This window comes from Cordyceps fumosorosea (genome assembly GCF_001636725.1).
Source record: "Cordyceps fumosorosea ARSEF 2679 chromosome Unknown scaffold_55, whole genome shotgun sequence".
In the NCBI taxonomy this organism is placed as follows: domain Eukaryota; kingdom Fungi; phylum Ascomycota; class Sordariomycetes; order Hypocreales; family Cordycipitaceae; genus Cordyceps; species Cordyceps fumosorosea.
In genome coordinates, this window is record NW_017387355.1 from 51549 (window position 1) to 67826 (window position 16278).

A 16278-nucleotide genomic window follows, 5' to 3' on the forward strand; every position below is an offset into this window, starting at 1 on the left:
AAAGGGCGAGAGGGACAAGGCTCAAGTGGACAGATTACCTTGCTACCGTGCCTCTAGTGTTGCAATGGACATATATGTTTCTTGCCAGGAGGAACATTCTAGTCAGACAAATCTACGAGATAAGCTAAAGGAACGTAAGCGGACTGGGCGAAGCTGGGTCCAGCTCGCAGGACCATCACCAGTCCTTGCTTTACTCTACTCCGAAGTAGCAGAGCCAACACTGTTCGTCCGCTCTGCTCTAAAATTTTACAGTATGCTAATAATACGCAGTAGGGATTTCAAAAGGACAGACCGAGCAAGCATTACCTTGATAGCTGCTACAATCCATTCAAACTGTCCCCAGCGAATGATTGAGGCTGCAGATGTCGTCACTAATGCGGTGGAGTCGGCAGTCCGATCCAATGCGCCGCTGTCAGCAAACCCCGGTGAACAGTTTGGCCAAATTGCGGCGGACATAAAGGGGCATTTGGCTAGTGAAATGGTTAGTGTGTAGAGGGTCAGTGGCGAACGTGAGGTCCCTAGAATTGGGTAGTAGGTAGATGAGATGATGTAGCAGTGCAAAAGATTTTTGGTTCTTGGATGTTTGACGGTATGCGTGGAACAAGCTTGGGATTAGGCTTGAGGATGACGCGGTTGCTGGCATATCGCACAAGCTAGTCTATAGCGACACGATACTCAGCATTTCGCTCTACAATTTTTTCTCATCAAAGAGAGTCGCCCGGAAAATTTGATACCGGTAACATATTTGTTTATATCTATGTGTTGGGCTTGAGCGAGATATCGCACCCATGTGTCACATGCCCTAGCAGCCGTTTAGTCACGCCGTCTGCTCTACACTCTCGACGCCGCCTGTCTGATTGGTGCGGACCCTGTATTTACAGCTTCTCACTGGTGAGAACCACACATTATAGTTCGCAGGCCGTTTCCTGTATCCGATCCCTGTTCAACTTTCATCCATCGATGCCACCAGCTAAGGCCGGATGATAGTTGCACAACCACAAGCGCCAGCTAGCCCTCGAGCGGCAGCAACGCGGACTAGGGCTGGAAGCAGCGGACAGACCCTGGTGGATCCAGAAAACATGCGGCAGCATCGTTGCATGCTCTCTTGATGCTTGCGCCAGGGGCCAGCTCAATACAGTTTGCTGATTAGAGAGTTTGGAAGACTAGCGCCTATGGCAGTATTGCGAGCGCTTGGAAGAGTGTCAAATCAGAACGCATTATTGAACCTGTTTCTGTCTGCTTCATGGTGGTTGTGCTACCAAGACTGTTTACAGCTGGTGGTAGCGTTTCCGATCACCCAGCTTGGAGCGTGCCAACGATCGAGACAGAGGGACCTCAGAAACAGACTTGCGTCAAACACGATATAATAGCTCCAACAGCCAGCGTTTCACAACTGAGATCCTTGAGCAAACTTAACAATGACAATTCCGCAATCACAGCGTGACAGAACAGGCGAGAACTTTGCCAGAGCGACGTATCGCTTAATGAGAAGATGCGATCAACTAAGCCGTCTTTACGGCGCCGACTTTTACGTACTAGTGCGCCGACAGCATCGGCACTACGACTACTGCTCAACTAAGGATTGTCATTTCCCGACCCGCATCAACATGGTACGCCAGATATTTGAGGTCATTTTGATCGAATGTGATGCTAATTGCTCAAGGAAACGGTCTATCCTCGAGCTATTAGGCGGACGCCCAAAGATTTTTCTTGAAACTCGGCAAGGCGGCCCTGCCAATTAACAGATTTAATGGCAATACTGAGCGACGAGGCTGCGTGATGGGAAAAAAAAAGGGCATGGCAAGCTATTATCTCCGCCTGCATTGCACTCTTAAGTGATACAACTGAAATCACTAGGCGATCAATGAAACTCTGTGGCCGTAGTGGTTGAAAGGACGAATTGGGATACTTCACCAAGGACAAGGGTACCCATCTGCTTTTAGAGAGACGTCTTAAAACCAGAACATGAAGCTAGTCGGGGTGGGAGAGCGGCAGTCAGTGCAAGGAAGTGCTGGTGCCCAGTCAGTGGCTGTCAGTTAGTGCTGGTTAGTGGTTGTCGGTAGAGGCTACTCATATCAAATCAGCTATAATCACCCCTAATCGGTTAGTGGCAGTGGCTGTTAGTGACAGTAAAAGTCAGTGACACTTTGTGGTAGTTCAAGGCAGTTTGCGCTAGCGAGTTGATGTGGTGATTACACCGGAATGCTTACCAGTATGGAGAAATCCTGGGGACCATCAGCGTGATTTTCTGTTCAGAAGCAACCTTACCAGTAAATCAGTGGCCAGCGCTGCGACGACAGTAAATGGTCAGCGGTTTAACCGTCAGAAGCAGCATTTTTTCCAGCACTATATCCACTGTAAACTTCTGAACAGAGCTGAGAATGCTGCCGGACTGGTAGAGTCGGCCTCTTTCAGCACTCTGTCCCTGTCTTGACTGGTAAACAGCGATGTAAATGCTGTAGGACTAGTAAAGTCGGCCTCTTTTTCAGCACGCTGTCCCTGTCTTGACTGGTAAACAGTGATGTAAATGCTGGAGGACTGGTAAAGTCGGCCTCTTTTCAGCACGTGGTCTCTGTCTTGACTGGTAAATAGTGATGTAAGTGCTGTCTTGACTGGTAAACAGTGATGTAAATGCTGTAGGACTGGTAAAGTCGGCCTCTTTTCAGCACGTGGTCTCTGTCTTGACTGGTAAATAGTGATGTAAGTGCTGTCTTGACTGGCTGTCCCTGTCTTGACTGGTAAACTGTGATGTAAATGTTGTAGGACTAGTAAAGTCAGCCTCTTTTCAGCACGCAGTCCCTGTTTTGACTGGTAAACAGTAATGCAAATGCTGCAGGACTGGTAAAGTCGGTGGCTTCTTTTCAGCACGTGGTCTCTGTCTTGGCTAGAAAACACTAGGGCGCCTAGTTAGCTCTCCACCGCGATTGGTAGAAGAAAAACCAGTGCACTGAGGTTAGTACAGGGCGCTTAGTGGCCTAACCAAGACCAATGACCAGGCTCGTTAGCCTCTATAGACAGCTCTTAGCTTGATTTCACGAGCTTGGTCTCCAACAAAAGTTCATCCATCTCCAAACGTAGAGCTCCAGGAGAGTGCGCCTAGTTAGGTGGCTTCGTGGCTGCGACTGTAAAATTAGTGACTACTGGGCGGCTGGAGACCTGACCTAACCGGTCAGGCCACAGCAATCTGGCTCATAAGCTCCGCATAGCGTTTTGGTGAAGACGTACGAATAGAATGCATTGAACTCCATTTGACCGATTCTTCTTGGTGTGATTTGCAAACATTGCCCTCAGATTCATCAATACGGTTCGTCAAGGCATTCTGACTCGTGTTTGGTGCGCACTAGGACAAGAAGTCATAAAGCAGAGCATCAAGTGGTTCACATGCCATAATTTGCTATACTGCAGTCTACCTCAAATACTTACAATATAATATACGTACAAGCAGCTGGATCACATTCTAACGGCGGCCATCTTTGCGAGTTTCTTCTGCTGCCGTCCTCTGTGTGCCTTTTCACGGCGCGCCGCCTGCCTTTGTCTCCTCTTTGCGACTTGGTCCGATGACCTGAGGCTCACTCCATGTACTCGCTCAACATGACCTCGAAAATGGTCCACGTGGTCAAACTTCTCCTGCCTGCATTTCGGATGGCCACACCAGATCGCCTCACCACGTCGCTCGGCTGTCTCTCGGCGGCCCAAGTGCTCGTCGTCAAAGTGGTCATTCAGTACCGGCGGACGGCAATACTTAAACTTCCGCGCCTCGACCGGCATCTGCTCGTCACCAATGCAGTCTGGGCATTGCGTTGTTTCCATAAGCAGTGGGAAAGGATCCGGCCCGAAATCTAGTTCCGACGATGCGTCACTTTCCGGCGACTCTTGCTTGATAGAAGCCTCGATCCTGGCTGGCCGCTGCGCGCGTCTAGTTTTGCCTGTTTCCTTCTTATCACAAAGAGCCACCATCAAGTCTATGGCCTCAACTCTGTATTTGAAAAGCTCATCATCTGTCCAGCCATCGGGCTGCAGGCACAGAATTTCGGCCAATCTTGCCTGTTCCGGTATGACAAGGTCAATTGCTGGCTGCTCGAATTCTTCGTCCACCTCGCCGCGGGCTTGGGCCTCAATGTCCCAGGTGGGACGGTTGTAGAAATAGTATTCGCGGTATTCTTTCACAGTCATTCTATCGCGCTGTGTCCGCTTGTTTCTGATCTCGTCCGTGAGCGTTCGTATTCTCTCCTCATGCTGACTATCCTCAATTCGATACCTTCCCTGCTTAAGCTTTGTGCGCTCCTCCTCCAACTCCACAATCTCGGGGTCGGGAGGTTGATTCGCCCATACTGCATCAGGCACCATATCCCGAACGGCACGAGGGTCGCGGGTGAAGCTCACATGTGCAAACATGCGAAAGAGCTGACTTTGCTTCTCCTCCTCCAGGAAGGCATTCTGGAGATCAAAGTTGGCAATCTCGTTCAGATACGCAGAGAAAAATGTGGCGAATTGAGGGTCATGCCGCATCATCTGATCGCGGACCGAATCCGGTGCGTCGCCTAGCAGAGTTAGCATTAGTGTCGATGATGGTGGCGGCATGTGCAATCTCTGGCCTACCATTTGCGGCGTTCGCCGCACCTCGCCGGGCAAACCTGGGCGTCCAAGCCTTCTCATGGCCGGACTCCAGGCTCTGCCGGCCCATATCATAATTCAGCTTAGAGTAGAGCATCGCCTCGTTTTCAGACAACGTTGCACCGTTGATGCGGCGAAAAACAGGGACTTTCAATTTCTCCTTTTTCCAGCGGATTGGCATGCAATCCTGAGGACCCCAAACATCCTTCGAGAGCAGACTATTGGCATCGGTTAGGCACGACGCATCGAACGCATGGTCATGCAGGGCCAGCGCGACGATAACCATGACCGCGTCAAATATCAGCTTCCTAGTAGGCGTGAAGAAAAAAATCGTCCTAAACATTTCGCAATTAGCAGCCGGCCAGATGGTAGTGGGGTGGTATATGAGGTAGAACACACGGCTTCGGCTTGTTGTCTGCTCCTTTGTGGTGGATGAATTTAATGGCCATGGCCAGGACAGGCTTTCCTGTAGCGGGGTGTCGCACTAGCATCAAAAGAATGTCCTCATAGCAGAGAGCTTTAGGACGGCCTCTCTTCGTTGTCTCTCGTAGGAGCATCTTGTTGAGTTCTTTGGAACGCTTGTCTAGCGTCCGGTCCGCGCTGCCGTCGCTGTCCGCTTCTTGTATGACTTTCTGCCCAAAGAGTATTTCTCTGGAGCCATCCTTCGGGCCCTTCCTCTCGTTGTCCACCAACTCTGCAGGTCGTGCTCCAGTGTAACACAGGAGCTGATAGCAGCCGGCCAGCTGGATGCGATGCCGCCCAAGGCTGAATACGCTCGTGTCGTACGCGATGTTGAACGTCAGAATGACCCGAAGACTGTCGACATTCAGGACTGGCTTGCCGTCTATATTCGGTGCTCGGAGATGGAAGCGAGGTATTAAGACAGTTCGGTGGTACTGGGCTGTGGTCAACACGCATGATTGGGAGCTCAGCTCAGCGGGTTTCCATACCTTGTAGACTTCCTTCGCATCATTTCTATCCATGTAGCGCCCTGTGACAGTCGTGTAGAGCTGCTGGAACTGGCGGATGTACTCCCCTGAAGAGCCCCACGATCGCACTTTGTAGTTGCCGCAGACGAAGAGAAAAAAATCCATCGTAGTGGCGCGGCTCAGGTTAGCAATCGTGGCTCGCCAGTCGCCGACATTCATCTCATTGCAGTAGCTGCACCAGGGTTAGCTGTGGGCTCCAAGATAGGCTTGTAGGCGATCTTGGCGTACCGTTTCCATCTTCCCAAGATGCCGGAGACGTTGATCTCCGTTTCGGCAGAGTAATTCGGCTGCACGAATTGAACAGTGCTGAGACACTCCCGATTCGCGGCATGCTGCTCGGCCGAGAGCGGCGCAGGCTTTGCTGCTTTTTCAAGCTGCTTGGCTTTTTGAAACTGGAGGAAGTCCAGGTGGTGGTTGTCTGGAGCGTTTGCATGTCGTGTGCGGGCGACGGCGCTTGGCATCGTGGATGGATCGCTTCTGTTGACCGGGTGCGGGGGCGGCCACGGTTGGAGGCCACAACGGTCTTGGGGTGATGGATGAAAGGAGGAGGAAGGGGCAACGAGGGCGCCGCCGCTCTATATATTGTCGTGCCGGCCATTCTGGTGGTAACAGCCGCCGAAGTTCGTGGGCAGCGAAATTAGCACACGGCCAACGAGCAACAGGAAACGGGAAGCAGGCTGGTGTGGTCGTTGGAGGGGCCAGTGGGTTGTGTGTAGCCAATGCCGCCAGAAGTACACGGTACCTGGCAGGGGTGCGCCTGGAGCGTGAGTCCCCTCACTGCTGTTGCCGCTAAAAACGGCGGCAGAACCCGCCAGATTTGGTGGCTCCAGCAGCGGATCTTGCATTTAAAGAGTAATAAAAGTATTAAAATATACTAAATTTAATAATTCTTAAAAAAAAAGAGAAAAAAAAGTAAAAAATAGGGCCTTAAAGGATATTTATCCTTAATAATCTATACTAGAGTTAATAAAGTAACTATAAGATTAAAAAATAAAAATAAAAAACTATTAAATAAAAAGAATAATAATATAAGAACCTTATATATATATAATAAAATTATATTATACTTATAGTAAATAATAATAAAGTCTTTTATATTTAAACTAAAAAAGTAGTAAAAAGAAAGTAAAAGTAAAAAATATATTAATAAAAAGAATAAAAAAGAAAGAAAGGCCTAATAAAAGAATAATAAAAAAGTAGTATAAAAGTATAATAGTAGAAACCTATTTACTTTAAAGATAAAGAAGTAGTAAGAAGAAAGTAAAAATAAAGAATATATTAATAAAAAGAATAAAAGAGAATAGAAGGTTTAATAAAAGAATAATAAAAGAATAGTATAAAAGTATAATAATAGAAACCTATTTACTTTAAAAATATAAAAGTAATAAAAAGAAAATAAAAGTAAAAAATATATTAAGTAGAAAAAAGAAAAGAAAAAAAAGACTTAAGTAAAATATAGTAACTATATAATAAAAGAATAATATAGTTAAATAATAAAAAAAGGAGGACTAATTATAAAATAAATATAAACTACTAAATAAATAATAAAAGTAAAATTATTAAATTATATATAAAGAACCTATAAAGGCTTAATATATTTAATACTATTATATATATACTTAATAATAAGTGTACTAAGGATAGTGTAAAAAGGAAGAGTAGTCTATTAGGGTCCTATTAGAGTACTTATTAAAGCCTCTATATTATATATATTAAGTATATATAAGCACTTATATAATAGTAAGCTACTATTAAGCTCTCTATAAGAAAGTAATAATAATTCTATCTTTATAAAAATATAAAAGGGATTATTATATAACTAGAGTCCTCTAAGTAAAGCACTTTATAGAAGGTTGCGCCTTTAGGACTGGATAGTGAGATACCTAGTAAAAACTCTAAAAGTAGAGTCTATCGTCCGTTATAGTGTAAAAGGCCATAAAACTTAGGGATAATAGTGCCCTATAAGGGGCGGAGGACACAATACGCCTCGACTTCAGTGTAAAAAAATTCGTCCATGCTTTCTTGGTCTTTGCCGGATTTCTGTATCTTTAGTACAGCACGGTTAGGAAGGAACTACTCTGGAAAGACAATACGGACCTAAGACTGGGCAAAGGCGGGGAGGAGCCGGGTAATGAATGTGAAGAAGTCAGCCAAGGTTGACGGGCAGATCCGTAGTCCTAGGACATGGGGATGCAAACGAGAAATCGGAGAAGCTTGCGCGGAGATCAGACGGGTGCGCAACCAGAAGCACTATTCTCCACAGTGTTCGATTAGCACAGGCCTTTATTAGGGATTGCACAACTGGACACTTCACTTATAATAGGTTTTGTCGGGGGCTCGCGTGGGGCCATGGCAAGTCAAGCTGCGGAAAGCCGGTAACGTTCTGGTTCCCTAGGAAGTCGGTACTTGGGGAGCGGAATATCAGCATCGTGGGCTGCTGAAGGCAGGCACGGAACATGGTCGACAAGAACATCGTCTCTGGCCTCCATTACGCAAGATATGGGTGGACTTAGTAAGGAGGGAGGGTAGGTTGGTCAAGCTTGGCCTTCGTGTCGTCGTGCGTAGGGGTCGTGCACGTGTTTATCACATGCCGCAGCCTGCCTGTTCCTCTGCTCTTTCATTAGGCTGTGTCTGAGTCAACGGCTGCCTGCGAGGCTGGGAGTTGCTGGGCAAAGACAATAAAACTCACTCAAAACGCGAGGTAACTCTAACTATAACGCCCTTTCTTATTTTTTCTCCTTCCTTCTCCTTATTACTTGCTCACAGACTCCTAGTTTGCGCTCACTTCCAGCCAGCAGATCCACAGGAACCAAGTGGTCCTGTATTTCGACATCCGAAAACTTTACATCGCTAGCCTGAAAATCGACCAAATACCGCTATTATGCCTACTGCCTATAATCTTATACACTAGGACGCTATTAATACCCTCTATAACCCAGAGTTTAAATCTTACACAGACAAACCATGGGCACGGGCATACGAATCGATGCAAAACCTCACTATTCACACGACCATTGACAATGCTGATTTCGATCGGGCGTTTCTAGCTCTTGGAAATGACGAGGGAAAAAGGACTAGGGAGCCTGCTCATCTACCAAACAAGCGTTACTGGAGACTGGAGACCGAGTCTGACGCGGAGCATTGGTGGCATACAGAAATATCGGACATTGTGATGGCGGCGTGGGTCAGATATCCCGCGATCGTTCAGACCTGCCACACCGACACCCCTAAGCGAAATCAAAATTCGGAAAATGTGGACTCAACCTATGGCGTGTATATTGGCAACCAACGATATCCCGTCGCAATCGCCGAAATGGAAAGAAACCTAATCAATGAGAAGGATTGGCAGGCGAACGCGTTGAAGGCAGAACCAACAGAAACTAGCGCGTGAGCTTCGCGGGTAAGTAACGTCTATATACTGTCAATTAACTCAAGTACAGACAGTCCTGTATTTATGGGTCTTTTCCTAGTTAACTCTAACTATCAATGTCCGCAAGTCTTCTGCTGGGACGGCCGATTTTTGCTGCTCCTTCAGTTTCGGGCCCATACGCCCGAATATATTAAGGATGCACGCTGCCCAATTGACTGCTGGGTTATCCCCGTTAAGAGGCTCTACGTGCACCTTGTGGTACGCACTCTACAGACTCATGGTCCAGGGCCTTCGGAGGTGCCAGGCGATTCTTGCGCCAAAACCTCTTACCGTTGGTAGTTTCCAAGAGCATAGGCGAGAGTTTTTTACTGGGCGTCCGATTTGGAAGCTGAACGGCCAGTCGCTTGCTAATCATCCTGGAGAATTTTGTTCGAGCTGTTGATCGCACTAATGCTCTAATCTTAAGTTTTTTAAAAGATAGGATACTTAGGACCTATAGTATATTTTATTAGCGCTTATAGTAGAGAGATTATTAAAGTACTAATCTACTTTATTATAGTTAGAATAATAACTCTATTATAAGTATTCTATTATTTAACTATTTTACTATTTTTAATAATATTAACTTTATATACTTTTTTTTATATAAAATAGACTATATAAATTAAAATTCTAATTATTAATCTATAATTAAATTTAAAATAAACTATACTATACTATAAGTATAAAGAGACTTTTATTTAAAATGCCTTATTATTTAAATAATACTAAAATAATAATATTAATATAAAAAAGCTTTTATAATTAGAATCTATTTATTAAGACTTTTATAATTTAATAAGATTATAATTTAAAAATTAACTATAGTACTTAAGTTAAATAGTAAATAAATATAAAGATCTTTAAAGAATCTAGAATACTTTTTTAATAACTAAAATTACTTATAGAACTACTATTAATAATAATACTAATTAAAACTATATTTAATAGTTTATTAAAGAGTTAATTATAAGTTAATTTAATTATTTTAAAGTCTTTATAATACTGTAGAAGTTAATTATATTTATTACTTTTATTATTATTAGAAAATAATATTTTAATATTATTATTAATAGTTTTAAATAATTATAACTTATTAATAATAAATAAACTATATATTATTATAGATTAATTAAGTATCTTTTAAGTATTCTTTAAGTTACTATATCTTCTATAGTAACTTAATACTTTCTAGATGCTTTAAATAATAATATAAAAAGTAGATTTTTTACTTCTTTTAGTAAGTCTAAAAATACCTATATAAAACCCGTACTAGCTTAATATATAACCTTTAACCTTATTTAAAAGTTAGATAAAAACTATATAGATTTATATATAAATCCTTACTAATTTTAATAAAGTATAATTTTTATATAAATAAGTCCTAAGTTACCTCTAAGTATCCTATTAAAAATAAACTTAAGATTATAGTATAATAGAGGTCTATATAAGAGTCACCTAATAGTATAAGATATTATATAAGAATCTAAACTTACTAGTAGTAAGTAAATATAAGTTAGACTATACTCTAACCTATAAAGAAGTCTTATAAATATCTTCTACTTATTAAAGTATAATAGTAGCTTAATCTAAATCTATAGTTAATCTATTTTTTAAGAAGAGAGTTAGTTTAAATATATAGAGTACTAATAAGTAGTTATTATAAGTTATATTTAAGAGATATCTTTTAATAGTATAGTTATTACTTAGATTAATTAGTAGAGATCTAGTCTAACTATCTATTAGAAATCCCCTTCTTTATATATATAATCTATTCTCTACTATATTATTTAGATTACTTAGCTTACTTTATAATCTTAATAATCCTAGATTAGTACTAGATTACTATAATCCCTAGTGATCTAGTTATATAACTAGTCTGTTTATTGTTACACCTTTATAAGCGCCCTATAGTCACTTTATTAGGCCACCCTACCCCTTATCTATAGCACCTTAGTGTATTTATAATATAAAGTTACTAAGTACCTTCTATTAACCTTTTAGTAGGTAGTAGTATGTCTTATACTAGGTATTTAACCTATCTTTATAATAGTAAAGATAGTAAAGATAGTAAAGATTATTATAATAGTTATAATAGTTATAATAGTTAAAATATATATATATAATACCTAAAATAGGTAAAATACCTAATAGGAGAAAACACATATTACTACCTACTATATTATAGAAAACAGTACTTTATTAGCGTCCTAATAAGGGCCTTAAAATCTAAGGACCCTATAGGAATACTGTAGATACAGTCGGCTAACTGCTAGTTCCTGTTATTTAATAAGCAGCTTCCGTCCTCTATACCATGTTTCAGCCACGCTACCCTGTAGGAGCCGAGTGGGTTCCCAAGCTGCGTCTAAAACGGTCAAGTTGGCCAACTTGCCCACCTCGAGCTTACCAACGTGTGCATCTGCAAAGCAACTGTAAGCGGCACCTTGTGTATAGGCAGCTGTAGCGGCAGCTAAACTCAGTGCAAACTGTGGCGTAGTTGCTTCTGTCATTTCGGGCTTGTGTCCGGACTTGCGCGTCGTTGCAGTGTACAAGTTGGGCAGCGGCTCGTGGGACGCGGTTGGAGCGTCCGTACCCAGCGCAACGATGGCGCCATGCTCAGCAAAACCATTGTAGGGGAAAACGTGGCCGCATCGCTTGGCTCCGATAAGATCTGGCCACGCCGTCAAGTTGAACGGATCGCTGTGGACGGGCTGGACCGAAGCCGTGATGCCCAGCTTGCCCAGACGAGGAACGTCCTCGGGCGCGCACGTCTCGAGATGTTCAATGCGATGTCGCCCGGTCGGATTGTTTACAGCTTCCAACCCGTCAAGAGCGAGCTTGATGGCTGCATCTCCGATTGCGTGGATGGCAATTTGTAAACCGGCGTTGTCCGCTCTCTTCAAGATAGGCCGCAGCTCATCCAGTGTCCACATGGTCGGCTCATTCTGCCCGGTGTGAGAATACGGCTCGACGAGGCTGGCTGTGCACGAGTCCACCACACCGTCGCACATCAGCTTGATTCCTGCGATACGACAGTCTGGCGTATCCGTAGCGTTGAACTTTTTCTTGAGTTCAATCGCGCGCTCCACTTGCTTCAGATTGTCCTCAGCAGAGCGCGTTGGTGCAATGAACCAGTGCATGGCCATCCAGATTGGCAAGCTTCCGCCGCGACTGGCGCGATACTTGAGAAGTATGTCAAGCGTGGCGTCATCCATGGCCATTTCAACCAGTCCCGTGTAGCCACTCTTGACGTACGCTACAAAAGCATCGTGCACAAACTGGAGCTTTTGCTCCTCGGTGTGCTGCTTGCTGAGGAACGGCATCGCCAGGCCCAAGGCTGCACTCTCCGACAACAATCCGCTGGGCCTACCATGCTCATCTCGGTGGATTTTACCACCAGGCGGGTCTTCCATGGCAGCGACTTGCAGCTCGTCCAAAGCAGCTGTGCTGCACCACATAGAGTGCACGTCAAATGCGGTGATGTAAATGGGTCGCGGGTCCAGGTCATCGAGCGTGCTGGCCAGGGCTTCGTTGTTGGTGGATGCTTGAAACCAACTGCGGCACGAAAGGCGCGGCACATCGGGGTGTGCCTTTGCGTATTTTCGGATAGAATCGCGAATCTCCTCTAGATCCTTGCAGTTCTTGAGATCCAACTGATCCAGTGACTCCCCTGTATGAAGCACGTGCATGTGGCTGTCGATGAGTCCGGGTATAATCAAGCGTCCTTGCATGTCCAGCACTCGCGCACCAGACCTCACAAGCTCTTGGATAGCAGCGTCTTCATAGAGTCCAACATGTTGAACAGTACCATCTTGGTCGTTTATTGCGAGGCATTGTGCAAATTCGGCGTTGCTTGTGTTGTATTCAGCAGGCGGCCGAAGAAACCGACCGTTGGTCAGAACTGTAGGCATGGCTTGGAAACTGACGCAACAGATGGCGTATCTCGGCTGCCACAGCAGTGCAAATAAAGATAGTAGATAAAGTTGTCAGAGTAGTAAAGAAGAAAGACCTTATCAGACAAGCGACTACTGTGTGCAGAGTGCACAATATTGTTGTATTAAAGCGAAGCGCCACGCGTCTCGTCTTAGCAATTTAGCGCAGCCTTCCGGTGTCCGCGGGCGCGGAAGATAAACTTTGCGGGTTGCTGTCAAGTCAGCCACGCGTATAAGTACAACCATTCTGGCCGGAAACTTATCGTGGAGAGGTCGCCATTTTCTTTCATAGGAGGCTATGCTTTGGATATCAATCTTCGAATAGCCACTTATCGCAAAGAATTGATTGTTAAGTCAGATACCAAAACGGCAATGCGGTGATCATTACTCCTTCAAGCCGCAATACCCCCGCATCCGGTGCCGGGATCTTCGCGTGGCTTCGCAGCTATCGCTGTCCGCGGGGGACCGGGCTATCTTCCCGCTTTTATCTTTTGCATTAACCGTTCCGAAGGCTTTTCAAATTAAGCAGAAAACGAACAATTGCCGAGACTTTCTATCACGCTAGCAGATGCCACAAACGACTGTTGAAGCGTCTGAGCTCCAGACACAAATGCGAAAGCGGCTGCGGAGCACAATAAAAGTAGGGGAGAGCCCACACTGTTATTGTTCCCCAGATTTTCATCTTACCTGCAATCTCCCGGAAATACACAATCTCCGCTGACAAAGTACTCAATCATTTTGCTGAGACACTCGTGGTTGAAAATGGCGAGTCCGACGACGGAGCAACGCCTGCAGGACCAACAACACCCGCCTGGGACGCTGCTCTTGGAAGACTGTAGGACACCGCACCCATCTATTCTCTCAATTTAAGAACAAGCACCCTTTATCGTATATATATCCTAACTCTTTAATTTAGTACAGCATGGCAGCGGCAAAGTACTTCTTCATCCTATTCCAACCAGAGACCCAAATGATCCTCTCAATTGGTCCACGGCGCGCAAAGCCTTCAGCATCGGCCTCGTGCTGCTCTACGTCACGCTGACGTTTGTTCAGCTCGATATTGGCGTCATTGCGTTTGGCCAGTACCAGAGCGAGCTGGGCTTTGACATCAACACGCTGAACAGTGGGCAGGCCATGGGCTACGCCGGCTTGGGCTTGAGCAGCATCCTCTTCGTTCCTCTTATGAACAAGTATGGTCGGCGGCCCATTTACATCATCAGTCTAGTACTGCAAGTCACTGCCTGCGTGTGGCTTGCTATGACCAAGACCAAAGCTGACATGCTCCTGAGCAATCTGATGGCTGGATTCGGTGGTGGCATCTGCGAGACGATTGTGCAGATGACCATTGCCGACATCTTCTTCGTGCACCAGCACGCTGCGATGAACGCGTACTATCTGTTTTCCACCACCATCGGGTCGACTCTCGGCCCGGTCGCCGCCGGCTACGTGATTGAGAGCCAGGGCTGGCGCTGGATATGGTGGTGGTGCGTCATCCTCATCGGCGCCAATCTTGTGCTTGTCATCTTTCTATTTGAGGAGTCAAAATACACCCCCATGCTCAACGGCGAGACTCTAGCTAACCAACTACCTCTCGGCAACGACCACGAAGAAGATATTTCACCAGACGGAAAGAAAAAGAGCCTCGACGCTGACGACGCACTGCAGCGTAGCATCACCAACAACCACTCTCGCATTGATGAGAATATTCCGATGAAGACTTATTGGGAGCGTATGGCTCTAGTGTCGCCTACGAACGAGCATGTCTTCCGGAACCTAGTTGACTCTTTCGTCATCCTTGTCACTTTCCCTGCCGTGGCCTTTACAGCCATTACCTTTGGAAGCCTTCTGGCTCTTTTCGCCCTGGTCATGTCTGTTCAAGCGACGTATTTGTTTCTACCGCCATACAATTTCACAGCCATAGGCGTCGGCCTTATCAATCTTTCCGGTTTCATCTCAGCTATTCCCGCAGCCTTTGTTGGCGGCTGGTTGGACGATCGGCTCATTTTGTCCTTGTCAAAGAGAAATGGCGGACTATACGAGCCCGAGATGAGACTGTGGCTGTCGCTGCCTTGCATAATTCTCACACCTGCAAGCGTCCTCATGGTCGGCTTGGGATTTTCCTACGTAAGATAGAAACAAGATCGCTTTTCTACAAAACTTTTGCTAATGCTTTTATATAGGGCGTCGCTTGGCCTCTTGTTGCTGTGGGTTCTGGCTCGTTCAGCTTCTGCCTCGCGGTCTCGGGAAGCATCGCACTTTCTTACACCATGGACTGCTACCACTCTGTACGTTTCCTATCAGTAGCTAGGACCAGAACATTTGCTGACTTGTTGGCATTTAGATTGTTGGATCATCTATGATTGGAATTATTTTTATGCGCAATGTTTTTGCCGTCGTAATTCTATTTGCACTAACTCCGTGGATTACGGCAATGGGGCTCATCAATGTCCACGTCATTGTGGCAGCTGTCATATTTGTTATTCAGTTACTTGCAGTGCCGTTCCTGATTTGGGGCAAGAGGTTCAGAGCTGCTACGGCTCAGAGATACCGTGATCGCGCCAAGCGCCAGCCGACAGCTCGCGACTAGAATAGCTAGTCGTAATAACATTATAGGGTAGATGGCGAGATATTTTTCCCCATCCTAGGATAGATTGATAATCATTTACTTTGCGTTAAAGAAGGAAATCGAATTCACTTAGCCGTTTTTCTACACAATTAGTAGGTTATTAGTTTATAACTACTCTAGACTCTAGAGAGATACTCTTTACATTCTTAAACTCTAAGTAGTAGTATATAATATAGTTAAATTATTTTATATTTAATAGATTATTATTATAAATTATAATATAAGAAATAAAAAGAAATAATTTATTATATATTAAAAAAGAATACTATAATAAAAGAAAATAATGTAAATAATAAAATAGAATAAAGAATAAAATAATATAATATAAAATAAAAGTAAAGAATAGAATAATAAAATTAGAAAATTAAAATAAAATTTAATAGTTTTAAAGTTTTTTAAAAGAAATTAATATTTTATAAAGTAATTAATAATAATATTCTTCTAAAGGTTTTATAATAATAGTTAGTATAATAGTATTTTTATAGTAAGACTTTTAATAAAAAATATCTTTTAATAATAGAATAGTTTTTTAGATTAATTAATAAAGTTTTAATTTAATTATATATTAAATATCCTCTTTTATATATATTTATCCCTTTTTTTACTATATCTTTTAGACTGCTATACTTTATTTATAAATTTATAAATCCTAGATTAATACTAGATTATTATAATATTTAAGAATTTAATTATATAATTAACTTTTTT

At 43.9% G+C, this 16278-nt stretch overlaps 3 protein-coding genes across 3 annotated transcripts; 1 reads left to right on the forward strand and 2 right to left on the reverse strand.

The window, feature by feature from the left end:
* Nucleotides 1–3450: 3450 nt before the first annotated feature.
* Nucleotides 3451–6064, reverse strand: ISF_09572 (FluG domain-containing protein; the record flags this gene model as incomplete). Its single annotated transcript, XM_018853173.1, has 4 exons — nucleotides 3451–4541; nucleotides 4600–4949; nucleotides 5014–5775; nucleotides 5832–6064. 4 exons carry the CDS (start codon nucleotides 6062–6064, stop codon nucleotides 3451–3453), a joined length of 2436 nt encoding a protein of 811 aa, XP_018699651.1.
* A 5230-nt stretch (nucleotides 6065–11294) lies between these two features.
* On the reverse strand, nucleotides 11295–12923 carry ISF_09573 (amidohydrolase family protein; the record flags this gene model as incomplete). Its single annotated transcript, XM_018853174.1, has 1 exon — nucleotides 11295–12923. One exon carries the CDS (start codon nucleotides 12921–12923, stop codon nucleotides 11295–11297), a length of 1629 nt encoding a protein of 542 aa, XP_018699652.1.
* Nucleotides 12924–13706: 783 nt separating this feature from the next.
* ISF_09574 (Major facilitator superfamily domain, general substrate transporter) lies at nucleotides 13707–15531 on the forward strand (the record flags this gene model as incomplete). The annotated part of the gene is made up of 4 exons (XM_018853175.1): nucleotides 13707–13779; nucleotides 13861–15068; nucleotides 15125–15229; nucleotides 15286–15531. The coding sequence occupies 4 exons, from the start codon at nucleotides 13707–13709 to the stop codon at nucleotides 15529–15531; spliced, it is 1632 nt and encodes a 543-aa protein (XP_018699653.1).
* Between the last annotated feature and the right edge of the window lie 747 nt (nucleotides 15532–16278).